Here is a 15,755-nt window from a genome sequence, read left to right as displayed (position 1 = left end):
GCCAGAAGATTATATTCTCTACCATTTGAAATGATAAGAGCACAAGAATCGAAATTAGAAGATAAACAGCTACTACGGTCCAAAAATAATCGATGTTATTCAACAACCTGTAATGCTATATTGATTTAATTAACCAATCTTTGTAAATAATATCCTAACAATAAGAAAGACATAGCAATAGCAAAAGTGGAAAATCTTTGTTTATCCTGATCTGATAACTTCATTGAAACAAATTTGTTATGTTGTGTTAAATTGGATGAACCTGGAATAGATCTTTCCGAAAGCAGAATATTTGAACTCGTTGAAGAAACACTTGGTGAATCTTCAACCTTTGGAAATGGCTCAACATCATTTAACATTAAGTTTGTAGCTATTATTGATGATGATGACAAATTTTCTCTGTATAAATCTTTTGAGGATTTTCTAGATTGATTTCCGTTCTGATGGTTGATCTCATCTGCTTCAACATTATTCTCGTCTGGTTCATTTTCCTCTTCCTCATTATCTGATGAAGGCGGCGTTAATTCAATTGCATCTTTCAAAGTAGTGCTTTTATTTATCAGCGCACTTTCTAGACCTTTCATGTTATCACGTACTGATGGTGTTCGAGATAAATCCATTATGAATCCGTTGATTGCATCAGATACAAGATCATGCTCTTCATTCAGAAAATCACCGGAGGTAGATGTTGACGCTTCCTTGGTAATCTTGGGCTGTCGAAGTTCCTCTAGTTGCTCAGTTAAAGTTTTGTATTTCCTTTCGTTGAAATTTATTTTTTCCTGTAAATCTTTTATTGAAGTAAACATACTTGATTTCTCATTTTCAACTGTTTTTAATTTGTTATTTAATTCTTCTATCTCAGCTTCTTTGTCTGTTTTAAATTTATTTAGCTTTCCTTCCAATGACTTACTTTTAAGTTGCTCTTGTTTCAACTCTTCTCTTAGTATTTCACTTCTTTGTGAAAATTCTTCTTCTATGTACTTTTTATTCAATTCGTCCTTCTCTTGTTCATAATTAGTAATAAAATTTTGCAATGAATTAATAGCTGATGATTGCTGTTTGACTTTTGACAAAGTGTCGAGTAAAGTATTGATAACTTTTTCAAAAGTGGATGTGTTTGTGATTTGTGAATTATTATATATACCTGTATTATTTAAAAACAAACCTAGAAGTTCATCATCTAATATTGGATTCACATCACCAAACATTGCGGTGTCAAAACTTGTTGACAGTTTTTGCGCTTCTTTGTCTTCCGTATTTATTTTTCGATATATTTCTTCAACAAATGAAAGATGTTTGAATTGTGGGGTGTCAAATTGATTTTTGTTTAATGCTGAAGTATCAAATTTTGTATTTGCAACAATATCTACATTTTCTATTTTTAGGCTTATTTGTTTATGTGTTGATTCTGCTTGTACATTAAACCCAAGACAAACGACATCTCCAATCTTCACTTCAGTTGGCTCATTCGAAAGTCTAGTGTCATTTAGATATGTACCATTCGATGATCCCAAATCTTGTAGCATTAATTTTCCATTATTTGAGTCAACGTAGATTTGTGCATGATTTCTCGATAAAACTCTCGAATCAAAGTACCCATTTGTGAAATCTGGTTTGTGCTTCGTTCCTGTTGGTCTCCCAAGTTTAGTTGTTTCTGGAAATATCGAAACTGGTAAATGCTTCTTAACAAAAGTATCATTCAACGGTAGTAGAGTAACATAATATTGTATCTGATTTCTCTTTCTAGGATATGAATTTGTGAAATTATTATAATTATATGAATTTGATATGTCTCTAGATGTTTTTGGTTTAATCGGTAGATTTACAACTTGTGATTGTGAATTTGATCTTTTACGAGCTGAAGCTGTATTTGTGACGGATCCATTTTTTTGTGCATTGTTCTTTATGTGAATTACTCCACCTTTCCTTTGTTCTAAATTGGGAAATGGTTGTTTCTTATTTTCTTTTTTCATTTCCATGAGGTTGTTAGAATGCTGTAGATTGTCGAAATTTTCCGATATATCTGTCATTCTTTGATATATTATAGACTATAAAATAAAAAAGACACTTAAGCCAGTTTATCTTTAGATTTATTATTAACAGGATTTCATCAAAAGTCGTAGAATATGGGTCGTATGCAATGATTTATTTTTCGTCTATTTTTCTTCTTATATATTAATAATATTTGTCTTCCACAACAAAAGGTAGACTTGAATTTGATGGATAAGATGTAGTATGATCTTTAAAAAGATAATGAAGGGATTGTATTAATGATATGATTCTGAGTATATTGCCTGAAAATTTTATGAATTATTTATTCGTAAAGCTACTAAATTATCTTTTGATTTTTTTATCTCAGTTTATTGACTAAACATAAAGAGCAATTGTTGCGGCTTTTACTCTTATCAAAAAAAAATTGAGTTGGAGTCAAAACAATGATTCATTGAAGCATTCTAGGATTAATAAACAAATTGATAAAGGAATCATGTCGAGCTCAACCTATAGCAATTTAGAAAACTGTAATAATTCACTACTGGAATCAATTCAATTACTTCGAAACTCTAGTGAGTTATTAAGAGAAACAACAAAAGATAGTTTGAGATTAAAACAAGTTTTGACTTCAACTAGAACTTATGGATTGGTACCAAAATTAGATGTTGAAGATGCCAAAGAGAATTACAGAAATACAATAACGCCCCAGATAATGAAACACTATGTTAAGATTCAGAATGAGGTAAACAAACTTGAACATAAAAGAAATAACTTATCTTCAACCTTAACAAACTTACGTGAAAAATTGAAACGATATAAATCAAACGATCAAGAAATAAATTTTGAACAATTGTTGAAAGATGCTAGATACGATGAATTTAAAGTTAGGAAGTTGAGAGACTTAAGGGCACATAAGTTAAGATTAAAATATAGTTTAAATCTGAGGCTCTCTTAGTCTCATTTGTGTTTTTGAATACATAGTTACGACTGTTATGAAAAGCAAATCATTGTAATTGTTTACTCTGAGTTTTAGCTGCCAAATTTACAAAGCTCGACAGGGGATCAAGCATTTCTTGATAAAGTGATCAAGCATTTGTTGACAAAGTCGGGATTAATGACATTATGACAGTAAAAATATGTCATTCTAGTCTCGTTTTAAATTTCTCGTCAAGTAAGTAAATAAATAGATTAGCCTAAGCATTATCCCTTTAAACAAGCTAACTGTTACATCCTTAATTTCCTTCATTCAACTGCTAATCAATCAACAAATTTTCTAGTTATTAATATATCTGTTATAATTAACATGAAGGTCTTATCGATAATATTTGTGGTTGCATTTTCAACTATGGTATCATCAAAAAATGTTATCAACTTACAAGCATTAAAAGATTCAGGTAAAATCGACAAAAGAGAAGCCGAACCTAAAAACATTGCCAATTTACAAGCATTGAAAGAGAGTTTAGAAATTATAAGTGAGAAAAGAGAAGCTAAAATCACCCCAGATTTGGAAGAATTATTTAAATCATTGGGAGATTCTAAATTTAAAAGAGATGCTAAAAATACACCGGCTCTTGAAGAAATTTATGAAACTTTGAGGGAAATTAGTACAAGAGATGCAAAAGATATCCCAGATTTTGAAGAAATTTTTAGCAAATTGGGACCATCCGGAAACAAAAACAAAAACAAAAGAGATGCTAAAAACACACCGAATTTAACTGATATATTGAATGCATTGAAGGATGAATCTACCAAGACAAAGAGAAAAGATACAGTAAGTTTGTCAGATTTTGTTACCGAAAATGACTCAAAATCGAAAAGAGATGCCAAAAACAAATTCAACATTGAGCAGTTTGCAAAATCAAATAGCAAACGAAGTGATGAACAACAAATTTTAGATGGCAGTAAGGGTGAAGAAGAGTCTAAAAACAACGACTTGATCTTCACATTTAACGCATCTGACTCTTTCAATAACTTATTGCAATCCATCTTACCTCAATTAAAATCAATCTCAATTTTTGCTGGATATATTAGGGGCAATTCAAATTTAAATTCTAAAACAGAAAGTTTGGACTCAAATATGCTAATCATAACCCCTACTGATGATGCTATTGAAAACAAATTATCAAATTTAAAACCATGGGAGTTTCCAAAAAATATAGATGCAGTAACAGGTGAGAAAGAGCAAGATTTAATATTACAGGATAATTTAAATAACTTTTTGAACGGTCACATTGTTACTAATTTTGAGAATAAGATTACTATTGAGAATGATGATGAAAAAGGGAATGGTAATAAAAAAGTCGTATTGACCACTTTAGATAATGGTGAAAATTTGAAAATTAAACAAGATTTATTGACCCAAAGGTTCTACATTAAAGCTAATAATCTAAAATGGATTCCAGTTGATACTGTCAAACAAGTTGAAAATGGTTTGATATTCGTTATCAACGATTCCTTAGTCAAACCTTAAGTTTCAAATTCGGTTTGAATATCTATATAATTGGTGCTGTGATTTCAATTCTTCGTTCCTATACTTTGTTCATGCGATTTAAACATTTTATATTTGCTATATTTCGATTTACTTTAATGAAAAAAAAAAATTATCTATAGAACTGATACTCCTGTATCTTCTTTGACTTCATTATCGATCTTATACTCTACTTTCCATTTTATTTTCAATTGCTTGCTCTGAGGATTTTCAACACTGAACTCTTGGGATATGCCGTGATTATTGAATCCGTATAATATATCATTAGATTGTGATTTCAAATCTAATTTACAAGATTTTGGTACAGCGATCATAAATTTAACATTTGATATAGTCTTATTGGATTGGTTGGAAAATAATATTTTCCCCTTGAATAGGTTCGTCTGTTCTTGTAATACTCCAACTTCAATTTTCAAATTACTTGTTTGGTCTATGGTTAAAATCTTGATATAATTTTGTGATTGTTGGGATTGTGATGATTGTTGTAAACTTGATGGTGTAGTCGATGGAAAATCAAACCCAAAAGGATCTAAGTTGATTGAGGTTTGTTTACTTATATTGGATTGTAATTGTGGTGATGGCGAATTTAAATCACTTAACAAATCTAAATTTGAGGATTTGGAAGAATTGTTGTTAGCAGAAGATGGTTTTGGTTGTTGAATGGGTGTTACTTGATTGCCTCCAAGTGCTATTGAGCCACCAGAGCCATATAAATTTAGTGGATTTACTTGTGAACCATTAGATGAAGAGTTCAAATTATTATCTCCAAATGTCAAATTAGATAAGTCACTCAATAAGTCATTATATCCTTGCTCTTTGCTTGCAGTGACATCTTCAGGTGCATCATCAAAATCTATCAAATTCAAGTCGGCACCAGCGTTTCCACCACCAGATACTTTGATTTTACTTGCCTCTTCAACATTCCCACCTTTCAATAATTGGAACTTATTGATTACATTATTAACATCGTCATTGAGTGATAAAAGACCATGAATGTCATCTTCCCCATCATCTCCTTGTTCAATTATCTTATTTATAATAGGCTGGGAGCTTTTAATAGAGCTATATAATTCCACCAAAGCTTCATCTGAGTTATCATCGATTTTAGAACCAGTAGATTCTATCGAAGTCAACATCTCACTCAAAATCTCCACTTTTCTGGTCAATCTGACAATATCGTCTTTTAATTGTTTTTTGTTTTCCTTCAAGTTATCATCTTTAAACCCTGCCATAATTTTCATTAATTTATTGGCTTCTTGTAAATCTTGTGGTCTACCTCTTCTAATCAATTCCTGTAATTTGGCAGAATGTACCGTTGCTTCTTCTTGTTGAAGATCATCTAACGATTTCAAATTATCTCCTGGGTTTAATACTGCAATGTCTTCAACTTTTACTTCTGGGAATATATAACCTTTATTTGACAATAATCTATGCATATCTTTAATATAACCAAAATCTTCTTTATATTTGGAGGTACGGCATATGGTTTGATACCATTCTTCAATTTGTGCTAAGATCAAACGTTGAACTCTCGAGTACCTTAATGTAGGTCTCTCGGGAAATCTTTTGACCAACTCATTAAGAAACTCCTTTCTTGAAATTTGTAAATGGAATGGGTATCCACAATTTTTGACCAAATTATCCAATAAAGCAAGAGCTAATTCAGAAGTTTGAGGATCTTTTTGACTAATTAACTTAACGACAGCTATGGCAGCATCTCTTGGAGCTGATCCCTTCTTTGCGTTCACATAATCACAAATTTCTAAATTAAGCGCTAAATTTGGTTCATCGTTTGTTGGTCTGCATGCTCGGTATATTCTTCTCAATAACTTCGGATTTATTTTATCCAACGAGTATGATGATGCCATGTCAGTTGAATTGACTGTGTAGCAAAAATTGGTTGTTCAATTGATAAGATAAGATTGTCTTTTATTGTCGTTGAATTAAAATTAGTTTGCTGATTCCGAATTTTTTGTTCAAATTTATTTTTTCCGGATAAGACAACGATTTACTTTTAATTCAATCCACATTTGGATCCAACCAGAACATAATTGGATCAATTCAGATATCAAGTTAACTTCATGTATGGATCATACGAAACACCAAAGCACAACTGCAAATAAGCAAAAACATAAAGATGCAGAGCTAAAACTGCCATCTCCGCAAGAACGCTCTCAAGATACAGATCCTATTTCTGAATCAGATCCATTAGAATTACATCAACTATCATTAAGTTATGACTACTTAATGTACAAAATTAAGGACTATATCAAAACCCTAACAGATCAAACATATACGTCAATTCTACAAAAACAACGATACATTAACGAAGATTATTTTGAGAAACAATTGAAGCTATCAACTCAGTATGAGAAGATTGATGAACTAATGAAAAAATGTAATGAACTAGAGTTAGAGTTTCTGAAGATAGATCAGTTAGTTTTATTCGTTGAAGAATTTAACCATAGGTTGGACGCGATTGAACTGAGGTTCAAAGAACTTGGATGATTATAGCAAAAAATTTTAATTGATTAAATTACCTGACTAAATATACAATGCAATGGAAACAGAATGAAATATTTAACTAAACTTTGTTTCCAATTTCAGTAGTGTCAACTGATCTTTTAGGAACCGATCGTCCAGGGTAAGTTGGTGGTATGTTATTTTGAGCTCTTGGTAATTCTGGATTGTATGGCTGATCTATTTCACGAGCAGCAGTAGTTTTGCCTTGCGTAGCATTTGCTTTTGTTGTACTTGCTGCTGCTGGACCTGAAGGGTTTGTATTATTACCAATCGCTTGTTGATTATTCTGAACATTACCATATTTTTTTACCAAGTGCTTTTCCAACAAAATGAAATTCCTAGAGTTACATTTGTACAAAACATTGATAAAGTCTCCTACTATAGGTATCAAACCAATCCCAAAATCAAATGTAACATTCGCCATCATTTCAGTCTCTAAACTCTTCGGTAAACCACCTTCGATCTTTTTAGCAGTTTTCACCAATTGAAGAGCAAAATAAAAAGCAATTAAATCACCAATCCAAGGAATTAATCCAATTACAGCAGACCATCCAATTCTGAGACCACATAAACTTAATTGTAGGTCTAAAGTATAAGCTCGGCTTTTGACTTTATTCAATATTTTTAAATCATGTTTAGGGATGTAAGATGGTAATTTTCTTTTTCTTTTGGCTCCTTTCCTTTGATAAAAATGTAAGTCTTTGTCTGGAATTTCTTCGTAATATGGATCCTCCTCAGGTGCTCCAAAAGTAACTAAATGATCTAATTTTGTCTTCAAATTTTTTAGTTAGTATAATTATCACATTATAATAAATTTCTGAGTGGCTTTTTATACACATACTTTATTTAAAAAATACTTATACAAAATTTGAGACATGACTAGTGAAAAGCTGATGTAGATCTAGTCTGTATTGAATTCTCAAAATAGCTGTTATACAAGGTTAATATAATTAAAGCATAATATTAGAGCAGAGTGAAACAAAACGGAATGTTGCTATATATTTATATTATTTCATTTAATTAAACAATTTCATCTCAAGTAAATATTTTCAAACACAAATAAACAAAAATAAAATTCAAATACGTTTCATGTGAATCTTTCGATCGGCAAACTAAAACATTCTTTTAAAATCGTTAGAGAATATTATTAAATGTGTTTCGGACTCAAATGTGATCTGAATCAGTTTTTTTAGCATAACTATTAAGACTCTTGTACAGCCTTTTCGTCTAATTTTTATTTGGTAGCTTTTTTTTGGGGCTAATATTTTTTGGAACAAGTTTGTTTCAAGTTATTCGAATCACAAAAGGTTGAATATAGAAATGTATAGTAATTTTAAATATGATGCGTTCCATCAAAATCACCTATAAAATCTATATCATTTGATTTTTCAACTCTTTTTCTTTTCTTTTTTCAGCAAAATAATCTTTCCTTAATCCCCTTAAGTCTGGTGGTGGTTCAATTTTCATTTCTTTTCTAAATTCATCAATATTCTTTTCCAATATCTTTTCCCAATATACATTAATTAATGGTTTCGAATAAAGACCATTTTTAAAAGCCCAAGGATAATAAATTTCTCTTAATCTTTTTCTTTGACTTTTCTTTAAACGTAGTGGTGCAAATAATGAGCCTAATCCACTCATCGGTATACCTATATTCAAATACTCCAATATTTTTACTGATATTTCACCTTCTATAATTATTGGTAATCCAGTTATTGCATGATAAAAATCATGACATTCTCTATATCTTTGAAAAATATATGCTAATTCTTCATTATCTATGTATTTCACCTCAACTCTAGTATCTGGACTTACTCCTTCTTTATCTAGCCATATTATGTATTGTTTTCCAATAGTATTATCAGGTAATGATCTTAAATAATCTAAATCTAATGAAGTACTTGTGATTCTTGGTCTTTCTTTCAAAATTTGTCTTCCCACAGGATCACTTAACATTGTCTTTTGTAAACTTTTCAAAACAGGTTCAATAGCAGTGGATTCCCCCAAAGCAACAATAAATTCATTTCTTTCTGGATGATAAAACGATCCAATTGATGAACCTACAAACATCATAAATTTTTCGATATTACTTAATGGAATATGACTAGGATAATCTGGTTTTGATCTTTGAAATGTTGGTTTTTGATTTGCTTTTGTTGTCATGCTTTTGTTTGGATCATTATAATGTAGTTCTCCATTCTCCATCTTTGATGCTAAGACATTGTTTTTTGACCATAAAATTGACCCAAATAAAGTAGTTGCTAATGTTGTAAATACAAAATTTCTTCTTTGACCCAAATATAATTGAAGATTGATCTGCTTCTGTAGCAACCTACTGGAGTATCGTGACGACAGTCTTAGCCACTCCATTGTTAATTATGAATTGTGTTGAAATTGGATTTTTGATAAGTGATTGGTTTACTTTTCATGATTCTACAATAAAATACGAGAAAATACATATTACACAAAAACAAGGGTACATATCTTATATTTCAGTATATAAAGAATGAACTATATAATCCAACAATTTGATAACCAAATACTTGTTCATTTTATTTCTTGGATCAATTTCTTCGTCTTTAGTAAATATTATTAAAATCAGATTAAAAGTATTTGTTAAATGTTCCTCATTACTGTATAATTTGGTAACTATAGGTATACTTTGAAGCAATTCTTTCACTTTATCAGATAATTCTTTTAACCTAAGCATTTCGGTTTGTTCTTCTTGTTTCAATTCAGTTTTATTTTCATAAAATAATTGCACCCTCAAATCATCAATCAATCCACTCAACTTTTCTTCAAATTGCAATTTTTTGATTTGATAGAAAATAAAATTCAAGATCAAAGTATTCATCAAATTATGTAAGCCAGCAAACATCAAAATCAAACTATTTGTAGAATAAAACAATCCATATATCATTGGCTTGTATACGTCTATGAAGAATAAATTATTCAACAAATTGAAAATTGAAGATTTTAAAAAGTCAAATGAATGATCTCGATATTTGGTCAAATAACTTATTCCCAAAGCTGTGCTATTGATTATTCGATTTAATTTGCTTAGCATGGATAATTTTTCTTCTTTTACTTTCTTTTTGGACTTGATCGTTAATAGTAAATTACTGATAACTTTATCAAAATTACCAATAAAAAATTCTTCTGATGATAATCTTTCAAATAACTTGTTGAGTATTAAATCACTTATTATAAGTATAACTAAATCACTTGAAATTTTTGAGTTAAATATGATATTATTTGGATCTTTGAATGTAGTTTGTAAAATCTTTTTTACCATGATTCTAAAATACAGAAGTTGTGTTTCTTCATTACTCGGATCAAAAATTATATGTTTTTGAGCTAAATATTGATTTAGTATTTCGCTTGGTTTTAAATTGGGTTCATAAGCTAGACTATTACAGCTTTTTGATTCATAATAATAATCATTTATCACCTTATTAGGATACTTTCTCAAATCTTTATCAACAAATTCGTTTAAATGTTCATTTAATATATGTATCAAATTATCAACAAAAGTTAATATTTTATCTTCATTTTCAAAAATCTTGCAAATCCTCAGATTTAAATCCTTAGCAAAAACAATTATAACTTCATTATATAATTTCTCAATAAATTCAAATTCGTTAGTGTTTAATTTAGTCAAATACCAAGAATTGATAAATTTCACCATTATAGTAGAAAGAAAAATATGAATTGACCAATTTAGATTAGTATTCGAGGTTATATTGGGTATCTTATTATTCAATTCTTTGGATATTGTAGTGGAATTAGTTTTTAAATATAATTGATTTAAAAATTCAATTTCTTTAAAGTTATGATTTTCATCTGTTTCAACTTCTTGTTTTTGATGTTTAAGTTCATCTTCCTTCTTTGTGAGTAGTTTTATGTCCTTTTTGGTTATAGCATAATGAGCCAGTTGTTGTCGCGAATAGGCTTGTATTTTGGATTTTGGTCTTAGGCTTTCCTTTACATCTGTACTTGATTGTTTTGTGTCAATTGGTGGGGGAGTTGATGATACCTGTTGATGATCATAACTTGTTACATTGGTATTTGTTGTTGCAATTGATACAGGTTTAGACTTAGATTGAATTTCCTTATATCTTGACATTTTTCTAATGGTGAGCAAAACATTTATTCATATCTTTGTAAATTGTGGTTGCCAAATAGTTTTTGTTTACATAAAAAACAGAAAATGAAATTATTGCAAATTATATTTATTTTACAATGCTAAAATGTATAAACCAATACTGAAAAATTTAAAAAGCTTACAACATATACATTTCCCCGGTATTACTAGTTTTCAGCATGGATTAAACATTCAAGATCTATTAATGGATCAACATTTAGCTCAAAATGCATTAATGTCCAAGATACGACGAAATCCAATTAAAATTGATCAATCAGAATTAAAACCAATTCCACCAACAGTTTTAACTTTTCAATTCGAAAACGTATATGTCTCAGGTCTCAAGCTGAAAAATCAAATATCGGAGCGTGACATTCAAAACTTCAAGAGTTTAAATAGTAAATTTTTTCAATTAAATAGAGGTGGCCAATTGACATGGCATGGGAAAGGACAATTAGTAACATATTTAATTTTAAATTTAAAAGATTTTACAAAACTTTCACCGAAATGTTATGTAAATAACATCCTTTTAAAACCATTACAAAAAGTTCTAGAATCAAAATTCGAATTATCTTCCCAATTTGATGATTTAAATCCTGGAATATTTATAAATCAAAATAAAATTGCAAGTATCGGAGTTAGAATTCGTCATGGAATAACTGAATATGGAACTTCTTTGAATATAAATCCTGATTTAAAATATTTGAATACTTTTGAATTATGTGGGTTAAAAAATGGTAAACAAACTTCGATAGATGAGAATTTGAATAATGGAAAGGCTGACCTGAATAAAGACTTGAATATAGAGACTATTGCGGATTCATATGTTGAGCAAATTGCTAAAGTTTTGAATTTGCCAGATATTGAGAAGGTTATACTATAGATATACTTTTCTCCGACTAGAACTATTGTTGAGGTAATAAGTGAAGCATTTACATCATGAACTTAAATAGCATTAAATATTAGTATTATGTATTTATTAACTTAGAAAAACATTAACGAGGTTTTGTGAACAAGAAAGATAAAAAAATTATGAACTCTTTTATTAAATGGTGGAAAATCAACTAATAGTATATTCATCGATTAAACGAAAGCCATACCAATAGCACCAAAAGTAGCCATGATTGAAGCTAATAAACCAACTCTTGATGAATTAGCATCTGATTGTTTACTTGATGATGAAGATGATCCTGATGATCCTGATGATGAAGAACCTGAACTTCCTGATGATGAACCAGTTTCAGATGATGAATCTGATGAATCTGAACCTGATTTTCTTGATGATGATGATGAAGTAGTAACTTTATCTTGACATTGGAATTTATCACCTTTAACATCACCATTTGAATTTAATTTATTGAAAGCTGAACATGATAATTCACCATCAATTTTTAAAATAAAACCACCAGCAACTCTAGTTAAAGAGCTGAAAGTACCATTATCAAATGAACCATTAATGTTGACAGCACCACCAACTGTTGATAATTCTGGGAAACCATCTAATGATTTTAAGTTTTCATTATCTGAAATTTGTAAAGCACCACCAATTGATTCTAATTTTGGGAAATCAACTTCTTCTAAATCATCATTCTTGTTAATGGTCAATGATTTACCAATTGATTTTAATTCTTTTAATTCAATTTTTTCAATTGATGATGAGGAGAAAGCAATTGAACCATTAGTTTGAGTTAAGTTTGGTGCACTAAATGAGTTAACTGATTGTAAAATAACATTATTAGCTGAAGTTAATTGATCTAAAATAACATCAACTTTTTCAGCATTATATGAAATATCAATAGTATCAGTAACTTCTTGTAAACCTGAATCAATAGTATCAATATCATCATTATTGTTAACATTGAAAACTTTTAATTTATAAACATTAATACCAGTTAATTGATTTAAACCGGTATCTGAAATAATGATTGAGTCAGCTGAAGTTAAACCAGAGGCTAAACCAGTTGATTCTAAAGCTGGTAAAGCATTTAAATTTAAAGTACCAACAGTAGTTAATTGAGCTAAGTTTAAGTTTGATAAAATGGTGTTTGCATTAACTTCAAAAGTTCCTGAAATTAATTGTAAAGTTGGAGCATTAACTGTTGAAGCTTGAGTAGCATTTTTAATTGATAAATCACCATATAATTGTTTTAAACCGGTTAATTCAACAGTACCGAAAGCTGGACCTTGAATGGTAATATCACCAACTGCGGTTTCACAGGCAGCAACTGATTGAACATCACCTGAAGCAGTAGCGGTAAAATCTGAGAAAGAACATTCTTTATCTACTGATGGTGTAGCTGTGGTTAATGTAGAATCTAAAAAGAGAAAAAGTTAGTAAATTTCCTTGATAGTAATACTTAAATGAAGCTTTTTTTGAATTCCAAGAATTATGTGGTGTCATAAAATATCGTATAAAATCCTATTAGGGGTACTATTGAAATATTATAATTTTCCCGTATCTTAAATCTCAAAAATTATACGGGAATATACGAGTATATTATGCAGGATCGGTATTAATCACATATGAGTAAAAATTTGATTTTGAAATGAAGAATATTCCTAAATGAATTAAACTTTTTCTAACTGATGATCTGTCATCCCAATACAATAATTGATCCAATTTGTCCTACTGTCTCAGATTAAGATTGCTTTTTTCTCTAAATTTTCAGACTCTCTTATAATATTTTTTCCCCTTTTGATTTAAAAAATAAATTATTTTTTTTTGTCGAGAAAAAAAAAATGAAAATAAAAAATAAAAAAATCTGTCTCAATTGATTCGACATTATAATAACACACAAAAAATTGACATTGATCTATCTTTGATTGATTTGAGCCGATTGATTGAATATTCGATTCTCTAGTCGTTGATCATATTACTTCTCAATTGTCTATTCATTACTTAGGTGATTCATTTGGAATTAGTGAAATAGTCCAAATTTTCATGTCAAATCATGCAAAATATTTGTGATTTATAACCGAATATTTTATAATTTATTATCACCAGATCTTTAGATCTATATAAATTATTCTCCAAAGTAAGATCTATTCATTACTTGATTTAAATGTTTCTTGAACGATTGATATATATTATCATATTATCTGATCCCTTACTTTGAATCTTGGATCAAGAAAAGCTTATTTAATTTTCTCAAAATTGTTTTGATATTATACATACTATTAGCAGCAGAAGCTAAACTTGCAATAGCTGAAATAGCTAAAATATTCTTGAATTGCATCCTTTGTCTTTTTGATGATAGAAAGCGAATGTACCAATTGAATAAAATATCAAAAAAAAAAGGAAAAAGTGAATTAAAAAGCGAAAGGAAATTAAAAAATTTGAATTTGTTGATAATTTTAAATTTTTTTTATAAAAAAATCAAAATCCTCTCATGAAAAATTTTTAGACATTTAATTGAATGTTAAGTAACCACCACTATTTAAAGAGACAAACATTATGTATGTATAAATTACTTACTTTAATCAATTATGCATTTACCTTAATTTTGTTATACATTTTGTACCCGAAATACTTTCAAAATTTAATTTTTGAAATCTGATCATTAGATACAAATTCCTCACTTATAAAATGAATTTAAAATTTTTGGAGCTAGAGAATGGCACATCTCACTAGCTGGTCAACTGAATATATCAACATCTAACTAATTTTCACAATAATGAGAAATAATTCTTCAAATTCCACAATAATTTTAATATAAATTAAACATTTGATAAATTGATTTGGTTATTGTAATTTTGTAAATAAACTTAACAAAGTATGTTACACAAAAGTACAAAAGAGATTGTGTTACAAATCAAAGCAGTTTGAAAAATAAAATGTCTCTCTCAAGAGACATTGTTGTTGTTTATATTTGAAAATTGTTACTAAAAATAAATCTAGTGAAAATCAAATATTGTATGAGACCAATATTTGAGTACTTCACATCAATCTACGTGATAGTGAAATGCATAATAGAGAAGCTATCGATGCTACTCATTTTTAAAGATCCAACTAATAATCTAATCTAATTCCACGCTTTTGTATATCTCAATACTTAGTTTTAAACTTTATTGTGTAAATTAATTGCATATCTTGTTTACCTTTTTTTATCAAGATCACCCATATGACAAACTTTAACTAAGTACTTTGTGGTATTGGTTAGTTAATTCTCACAAACTTTCACATTCCTTTATGAAAAAATTTAAGATATCACTATAATATAGATTTACGGATAAACTTATTTAATTTCTTAATATGACATATTATTTTTATTTCTTTAACAAGTAAAAAATAATCATAGTGTGCCATAATGTCGTTTAAATTTAATCGGTTTCAATTCGTTTCAATTGGAATACCACAACATGTCATTGATCTCTATCTTCAAGTCGATTAATTGACTGTAGCATTGAGCTGTATCATCAATGTAAGAAGTGAAATCAAATTTGAACCCCACATGTCCTTCCCCTTGTTTTTATGCGAGTTACTCATGATATGATTTAGACTTGATTTAAACTTTTAAACCAGCCATTTTTCATAAAATGATAATAATATTTCGTTCCTTAATTTTGATAAGAAATTAGTATCCTTTAGAAACAGATTTAATCTAAGAT

The 15,755-nt window shown here is 29.1% G+C and overlaps 10 protein-coding genes across 10 annotated transcripts; 4 read left to right on the top strand and 6 right to left on the bottom strand. All coding sequences in view use genetic code 12, as the record gives it.

Moving 5' to 3' along the window:
* Positions 1–125: 125 nt before the first annotated feature.
* Positions 126–2,030, bottom strand: KGF55_004122 (uncharacterized protein; the record flags this gene model as incomplete). The annotated part of the gene is made up of 1 exon (XM_051758992.1): positions 126–2,030. The coding sequence occupies one exon, from the start codon at positions 2,028–2,030 to the stop codon at positions 126–128; it is 1,905 nt and encodes a 634-aa protein (XP_051613131.1).
* Positions 2,031–2,485: 455 nt separating this feature from the next.
* SPC19 (Spc19p) lies at positions 2,486–2,947 on the top strand (the record flags this gene model as incomplete). Its single annotated transcript, XM_051758991.1, has 1 exon — positions 2,486–2,947. One exon carries the CDS (start codon positions 2,486–2,488, stop codon positions 2,945–2,947), a length of 462 nt encoding a protein of 153 aa, XP_051613130.1.
* A 348-nt stretch (positions 2,948–3,295) lies between these two features.
* On the top strand, positions 3,296–4,462 carry KGF55_004120 (uncharacterized protein; the record flags this gene model as incomplete). The annotated part of the gene is made up of 1 exon (XM_051758990.1): positions 3,296–4,462. The coding sequence occupies one exon, from the start codon at positions 3,296–3,298 to the stop codon at positions 4,460–4,462; it is 1,167 nt and encodes a 388-aa protein (XP_051613129.1).
* A 134-nt stretch (positions 4,463–4,596) lies between these two features.
* GGA2 (phosphatidylinositol 4-phosphate-binding protein) lies at positions 4,597–6,348 on the bottom strand (the record flags this gene model as incomplete). The annotated part of the gene is made up of 1 exon (XM_051758989.1): positions 4,597–6,348. One exon carries the CDS (start codon positions 6,346–6,348, stop codon positions 4,597–4,599), a length of 1,752 nt encoding a protein of 583 aa, XP_051613128.1.
* A 217-nt stretch (positions 6,349–6,565) lies between these two features.
* Positions 6,566–6,988, top strand: KGF55_004118 (uncharacterized protein; the record flags this gene model as incomplete). The annotated part of the gene is made up of 1 exon (XM_051758988.1): positions 6,566–6,988. One exon carries the CDS (start codon positions 6,566–6,568, stop codon positions 6,986–6,988), a length of 423 nt encoding a protein of 140 aa, XP_051613127.1.
* A 76-nt stretch (positions 6,989–7,064) lies between these two features.
* KGF55_004117 (uncharacterized protein) lies at positions 7,065–7,880 on the bottom strand (the record flags this gene model as incomplete). The annotated part of the gene is made up of 2 exons (XM_051758987.1): positions 7,065–7,775; positions 7,845–7,880. The coding sequence occupies 2 exons, from the start codon at positions 7,878–7,880 to the stop codon at positions 7,065–7,067; spliced, it is 747 nt and encodes a 248-aa protein (XP_051613126.1).
* A 494-nt stretch (positions 7,881–8,374) lies between these two features.
* On the bottom strand, positions 8,375–9,373 carry COQ4 (ubiquinone biosynthesis protein; the record flags this gene model as incomplete). Its single annotated transcript, XM_051758985.1, has 1 exon — positions 8,375–9,373. The coding sequence occupies one exon, from the start codon at positions 9,371–9,373 to the stop codon at positions 8,375–8,377; it is 999 nt and encodes a 332-aa protein (XP_051613125.1).
* Positions 9,374–9,488: 115 nt separating this feature from the next.
* On the bottom strand, positions 9,489–11,129 carry KGF55_004115 (uncharacterized protein; the record flags this gene model as incomplete). The annotated part of the gene is made up of 1 exon (XM_051758984.1): positions 9,489–11,129. The coding sequence occupies one exon, from the start codon at positions 11,127–11,129 to the stop codon at positions 9,489–9,491; it is 1,641 nt and encodes a 546-aa protein (XP_051613124.1).
* Positions 11,130–11,253: 124 nt separating this feature from the next.
* On the top strand, positions 11,254–12,030 carry KGF55_004114 (lipoyl(octanoyl) transferase; the record flags this gene model as incomplete). The annotated part of the gene is made up of 1 exon (XM_051758983.1): positions 11,254–12,030. One exon carries the CDS (start codon positions 11,254–11,256, stop codon positions 12,028–12,030), a length of 777 nt encoding a protein of 258 aa, XP_051613123.1.
* A 200-nt stretch (positions 12,031–12,230) lies between these two features.
* ECM33 (Ecm33p) lies at positions 12,231–14,383 on the bottom strand (the record flags this gene model as incomplete). Its single annotated transcript, XM_051758982.1, has 2 exons — positions 12,231–13,462; positions 14,323–14,383. The coding sequence occupies 2 exons, from the start codon at positions 14,381–14,383 to the stop codon at positions 12,231–12,233; spliced, it is 1,293 nt and encodes a 430-aa protein (XP_051613122.1).
* Between the last annotated feature and the right edge of the window lie 1,372 nt (positions 14,384–15,755).

Source organism: Candida pseudojiufengensis (genome assembly GCF_024610245.1).
Source record: "Candida pseudojiufengensis strain CBS 10847 chromosome Unknown scaffold16, whole genome shotgun sequence".
Taxonomy (NCBI): Eukaryota; Fungi; Ascomycota; class Pichiomycetes; order Serinales; family Debaryomycetaceae; genus Lodderomyces; species Lodderomyces pseudojiufengensis.
The sequence above is the reverse complement of the archived record's forward strand: the minus strand, read 5'-3'. Positions and strand labels throughout refer to the sequence as shown.